Source organism: Hyposmocoma kahamanoa, unplaced genomic scaffold (genome assembly GCF_003589595.1).
Source record: "Hyposmocoma kahamanoa isolate Upper Pololo Valley unplaced genomic scaffold, ASM358959v1 211, whole genome shotgun sequence".
Classification (NCBI taxonomy): Eukaryota; Metazoa; Arthropoda; class Insecta; order Lepidoptera; family Cosmopterigidae; genus Hyposmocoma; species Hyposmocoma kahamanoa.
In genome coordinates this window covers 2187856-2193855 of record NW_020653732.1, presented here as the reverse complement: position 1 = coordinate 2193855, position 6000 = coordinate 2187856, and the positions used below count along the sequence as shown (strand labels likewise).

Genomic DNA, 6000 nt, shown 5'->3' with positions numbered 1-6000 from the left:
GTTCATTTGCGGATAAAAATGGCTGTGTATACGCGGTCGTCACTCAAAAACTCTTTGGCCCCATAGCATTGACTTACAAATATATGGACGACGGGTCTAATACAAAAACCACGAAAAAATGTCCCAAGTCAACCTATTTAAACGTAGTGACATGTAAAGGAATATGAAAAAGCTAAAACGTTGAATTTAAATTGTAATATCAACGTAGTATCGCGCTGTCAGTCGAACAAATGAAGACTAAAGCGGAGTTTGACGCTCTGTATACGATTTTAACGCCTTACAAGTTCGGACACTTTTTAGCGCGGACCCGACGTCCATATAATTGTAAGTCAATGCCCCATAGGCTATATTGTTCTTTTGCGGATAAAAAATGCTGTGTATACGCGATCGTAACTCAAGAACTCTTTGACCCCATCGACTATCTTGTTCTTTTGAGTTCGTCCAAGGAAGTACTGCCACCTTACCTATTTGTGCGATTATTATAGCGTTCCTGTTTTGAAGGGTAAGTGTGCTGGTGAATTTACCGGCACTTGTCTATATATGTGTCAGAGTGACAGGTGCAATGGCCGTGTCTCAGAGCTTTGCGATTTAAAGCTCTGAGTGGTATATACTGCAGCTGCTATGGAGAGGCGTGTGGCTTAACACCAGGTACACAACTTGTTCATACCATCACTTGTTACCATAAACAAAATATTTTAGAGCTGTAAATTTTATAAGATCTAAGATTGCTCTGAGAACAACTTATAGAGTTTAAAGTCGTGGTCATTTGGTTAATTGATGACCATAATAGCTCTCTTAAATTACAGCGTCGATTTAGTAGACTCTCTAGCTCTATATTACAGAAGTAAAATAAAAGAATACAGTGCGATGGTTAAAAGTTTATTTCTTTCTGTTTTGTGTTTACTTATTATTGTATTTTTTCAGTAACATCCACAGGGAGCAGCTTTGAACGAGGGAGCAGGGTAAGCACGGGGACCAAAGGCTTTTGGTCCAAAAGCAGAGCCGTAGCCGGCGCTGTAGCCCGCAGCGTCGATGCCAGCAGCGGCGATGCTGTCGCTATCGATACCCACCAGTTCATTTCCGCAGCTGTAGGTGGCTCCAGCTGAACCGCTGGTTGGTAACGAGCCCTCTAGAGCGACGGCGGCGAGTACTGGGAGGCTACCGGACGCATCAAGCATGCCTGATATGTCGTTTTCGGACAGCACGGTGAGACCGCTAGGTGCGTAGAGGGAGGAGGAGATCACACCGAAGCCGCCGCCGCTAGCAGATGCCAAGTTAGATCCGATGATGTTGCTGTAGTCACCCGCGCTGCAGCTGGGAGCCCAGGCGATGGGGGCCGGCGCTGGTTTCCACGCATCCCAAGCAGGGGCACGTGAGCACTCAGCAGAGATGGTCTGTACAAAGCATAATATCACGTAAGATGACGGGTAACATACTAAACATAACAGAAGTATTATTTAAAAAAAAAATTATGAAATATTTTTTGTAATTCTTGACATGTAGATGTATTTTGTTTTTGTAACTTTTGACACATTTTTTTTTTCTAATTATTTAATTTTTATTTTTATTATTATTTTAATTCTTGACATACTTAATCTGTGAAAATTGTGACTTATTTATTTAAAATTGTAATAGTCAGTCAAGATAATATTGTTAGACATTTGCATGCTATCGGATATGCGAAACATGTTTGCACTGGTTTTCCTTTTTTTTTTGCTACAACTTTTATACCATATTTGAAGCAAATAAACAATTTGAATTTGAATTTGATCAAAGTCTAAGTTGCACATGCGAACGTCAAAGGAAAAATTTTCTAAGAAATAATACGGGCGATTCGCATACCAGAGCACTACACAGACACTGTATACGTACACAGATGGTTTGTACAAAACATAATATTACGTCAAATGACGGCTATTACGGATCACAGTATTGCATATGCGAATACAAAAGAAAAACGGGACATAGGAAATATTCAAACAAGTAATTCACATAGCAATGAACATACCTGGACGAAAAGCGCAGAAGCGCACAAAACAATCATGGATACGGACGACATTGTAGTGGACTTTGCGAGGACTGACTCGAGAATGATGACTTGCTTTACGAGTGAAGCTTTTATACAAATCAATAACATGACAGAATGTAATTGACCAAGCTAGTGGCAATAACATACGCAATTAATTGGTTGGCAAATAAAATACTGAGTTCAATTTCAATATTGTGTAAAATAGATAGGGCAAATCATGATAAGAAAGTAGCGAAAGTTAATAAAACATGAGTGCAATCAACTGAATTTCGTAAGACTAAGAATGCGAGCTATAAAAGGTTCAATAACGCTATTTGACATTATTCTTTCTTCAGCAATTCGTTGAATACTAGCTAAAAAATGAACGCCTTTGCTTTCTTGTTGCTCTGCGCCCAGGCTTGCCTTATCCAGGTAAGGCTCTTGCACTTTTCTTTTGTATTTTTTTATTTGTTTTTTTTTATGTGTTTTTTATTTGTGTACCTCACAAGATACTAAGATACTCTTTGTACTATGTCTATGATGCGCTCACTCTACATACCCTTTTCTCCAGTTGTTAGTGCTCTGCTACTTTGTCGACTTATACAAAGATGTATTTTTGCAAGTGACAGCCAACAATACAATTTTGAATTCGTCTAAAATTTCCTTAATAATACAGAAAGGTTTTTAATTTTAATTTCAGGCGGTGTACACCAAGTGCGGTCTTGATTACGCTCCTGCAGCCGAAGCAGCTGAAGCTGCTGCCGCTGCGGCTAACGCTGCCGCTGCCGCCAACGCTGCCGCTGTTGCTAACGCTGCGGCCAGAGATGCTCGTTGGGGCTCTGGCTGGGCTGGCCCTGCAGCATACGCTCCCGCACCATACAGCGGCCACGGCGCCGGTAACGTGGCAGTAGCGGGCGAACTCGGGGTAGCCGGCTCCACACTTGTCGCTGGCCAGGTTCCGGTGCTCGGCGCCGTCAAGTTCAACGGACAAGTGCCAGCATCTGGCGCTGTCACCATCTCCGGATCTTGCGGATGCGGATGCGAATACTAAGATCTTAATTTGGTAGACTATCAGACAAAATATACTTTGATAATAGCATTTGTGTTCTTTCGTTTGTCTTATTATTATAACGCACATAGACAACCACAAATTACATCCAAACTCACGGTAACCGTTCGGCCACGGAGGCAGTTTCATTACGGTTTATGGAAAACTTTTTATCACGCAGTTTCGACATTCTCGATCTGTGGCTGTAGCCTGAGTATAGCTGCGTTCCAGTTATGAATATTATGGGGTGCTAGTGAAATTACAGGCACATGGGACTTGTCAACATAAGTCTCAGAGTGGCAATGGCAAGTAGTGGCAGTACCCCTCAGTTCTTTGCGATCTAAAGCTCTAAGTGGCAATGCAACTGTCATGGATAGGCGTAACGCTTACACTGTCTGTCACTAGGTATCATAAAAGAAATTATATCTAAAGAAAATATTTTTTATTATTATTAGGTTTAGATATGTGGTACATTCCAATCAAAAGTATCCTTTGTAAAACCAAAGGGCCAAGTGCTCAAAAAATAAGTTAGCACGAACTACGAACCACTAACCCTGAGAGCCCTCAGGACGTGACGACAGATAGTCGTTTAAAGTGACTTGTATATTTAAATTAAGATATAAAAACACGATTAACTGTCGTTTACGTCTTTTTTGACGTTATGACGGCAGATTGTCGTGTCAATGGGAAGAGCTAGAATGACATTTAATCGCAGCTTCAAACGATTGTCTTGTAAACGATAAAACGGCTGCCGTGAACCGATAAATTTTCGTCATGATTTAGAGGGAACAGCTAGACACGACAGATTTGTGACGATCAAATAAACGGCCACGACACAGTCACGACAGATAGTCGTGATGTGGGAACAGGCTAGATGCGACAGCCACCCAACGATAAATAGAACCTTACGACGTAAACGAAACGAGCCTTTAGCGAGTTTAAAATTAATATTACCGATGTCCGGAATCTACAAACGACCTAAACACTTTAATAGCGCATTTCAGGCAACTATACATAATTAAATGCTTAAACTAATTATATAACAACAACAACGCACACACTCAACATAGCCCCGCACTAGGGAAACCCTGTGTCGCGGGTGCCATGGACACACACATAGACAACCATAAAGTACACCCATACTCACGAGAGAAATAAATGTAGGTCATACAAATTATTTCTCCCGGCCCGGGAATCGAACCTGGGACCTCTGCGTGGCAGTAACCGTTCACGGCATGGTAACCGTTCGGCCACGGAGGCAGTTGATTAATTCTATGTTATGGAACAGTGCGTTTTTAACCGAAACAAAACTTGTTCACTGTTTTTAGGTACAAATACTATACTACTACAAAATAAACGTGGTTCCGTCCAAAAAAGATCACGAAACACGTCCTTGGTTTTGGGTGACTATCAAAAGGCTCACAGAATCCATTCAGTGAATAACAAACTTAAAGCACTGATAATTAAATTTTAGAATTAAAAGTGATGAACAATTAAGTTAAGTATCAAAAGATTAAAAGATGTTTTGTAAAAAAAAAATACTTTTTCAATTACTACGAATTTTTTTATCACTAAGTTTATTTCTGTTGTCTATTCAGAATCGGCCTAGACAAATTGATGCTTACAAAATAAACAAAATACTGCATTAATTCATTAACGTTTAATTGAAATCCCTTACACACATTCTTAAGACTGTATTTTAAACATGGTATCAACGACATTTACAATCTGGGAACGAAATATTAATCATTGTCACATGTTACATAGTCCCTGGGTCTTTTCAGTGGTCTAACAATTTGGCTAATTATCAAGGTATATCATCAAAGTGCGTAATTAGGTTTTGCACGCGAGTTCAAAGCGAAGACAGTGTTTTGTTTACCATTAAGTATGTTTTGGTCAAACCTCGTCAGATCTTTTCGGTTACGCTGTGAAATTGGTAAGCGATGACTAATTAATTAAAACAATCAGTTACAGCATCAGGAAGGGTCCCATTGCAAATAGCATGTAATTTGCTTCGTACCTCAACATATTGCACAGTAGTGTGGTTTCGTAAGAAAATGTCCATTCGGTGGTTAAAAAGACGAGTTGTCACTGAAAAGCCTATTTCTTGAGTTTTATTGCAGACGCTCTAGATACGTAAGTATTAATTTTTGTTCAATTAGCGCTTTATTGGTTTTTCAAAATAATCAAAGCTCGCGAAAACTTGAAGCAAAGTTACGGACGACCGGAACAGGAAAAGACAACTTTGCGGAATCTAAGAGTGAAACTGGAATAAAATCCAGTTACACGGAAAGTCGTAATAAAATTTAAATATCATGGTCACATACTAAGTGATGATTTAATTTGTTGACCAAGATTATAGAAAGGGAGCGTGGGGCGTTGTCAGAGAGATGCAAATGCTGGCCCGCATGTTCGGGAGATGCTCTATCGATGTTAAAATTATTTTATTCAAAGCTTACAGCCAATCATTTTACTCGAGCGGCCTGTGTGATAAGTATACGAGCTTACAACACCCTACGCGTTCAAAATAATAAAGTTTTCAGGATGCTGTTGGGATTCCCAAGATGATTACAGTGCATCAGGCATGTTCGCAGAGGCGCAAGTACATGGCTTCCAAGTGATTGCGGAAGAAAATAGTATCATGACTCGTGTCAGAAATAACCACAACAGCATCCTGAAAATGGTTTCAGACAGATTTAATTCTCCAATTCTAAAGTACTCGGTTCTAAGTATAAATGTTACTAACAAATTATATGGGTCTATGCCTGAAATAAATAATTCTATTCTATTCTATAATAATAATAAATAATTAATTCCAGTCAGCATTTCTAACCGCTTGAGGCGGTTGGATTTCTGTGGCGTGTCGCTTCCAGCACAAATGCAGAAGGCGGTCCTGCTCGATACGGCACGTATTGTTCGCCGATTCTTGGACCTGAGTCCCTGA

General features: G+C 40.0%; 2 protein-coding genes across 2 annotated transcripts; one reads left to right on the top strand and one right to left on the bottom strand.

The window, feature by feature from the left end:
- Positions 1 to 863: 863 nt before the first annotated feature.
- On the bottom strand, positions 864 to 2111 carry LOC113227610 (chorion class B protein PC10-like). The gene is made up of 2 exons (XM_026460573.1): positions 2009 to 2111; positions 864 to 1394 (listed from the first exon to the last, which is right to left on the bottom strand). The coding sequence occupies exons 1-2, from the start codon at positions 2057 to 2059 to the stop codon at positions 921 to 923; spliced, it is 525 nt and encodes a 174-aa protein (XP_026316358.1). The 5' UTR covers positions 2060 to 2111; the 3' UTR covers positions 864 to 920.
- A 259-nt stretch (positions 2112 to 2370) lies between these two features.
- Positions 2371 to 3107, top strand: LOC113227615 (chorion class A protein Ld2/Ld41-like). The gene is made up of 2 exons (XM_026460579.1): positions 2371 to 2440; positions 2709 to 3107. The coding sequence occupies exons 1-2, from the start codon at positions 2390 to 2392 to the stop codon at positions 3057 to 3059; spliced, it is 402 nt and encodes a 133-aa protein (XP_026316364.1). The 5' UTR covers positions 2371 to 2389; the 3' UTR covers positions 3060 to 3107.
- Positions 3108 to 6000: the final 2893 nt, after the last annotated feature.

Coding starts and splice junctions, on each gene's coding strand:
- LOC113227615 (XM_026460579.1), top strand. CDS start 2,390: ATGAACGCCTTTGCTTTCTTGTTGCTCTGCGCCCAGGCTTGCCTTATC. Junction 2,441..2,708: donor CCCAGGCTTGCCTTATCCAG/GTAAGGCTCTTG, acceptor TTTTAATTTCAG/GCGGTGTACACCAAGTGCGG.
- LOC113227610 (XM_026460573.1), bottom strand. CDS start 2,059: ATGTCGTCCGTATCCATGATTGTTTTGTGCGCTTCTGCGCTTTTCGTC. Junction 1,395..2,008: donor CTTCTGCGCTTTTCGTCCAG/GTATGTTCATTG, acceptor TGCTTTGTACAG/ACCATCTCTGCTGAGTGCTC.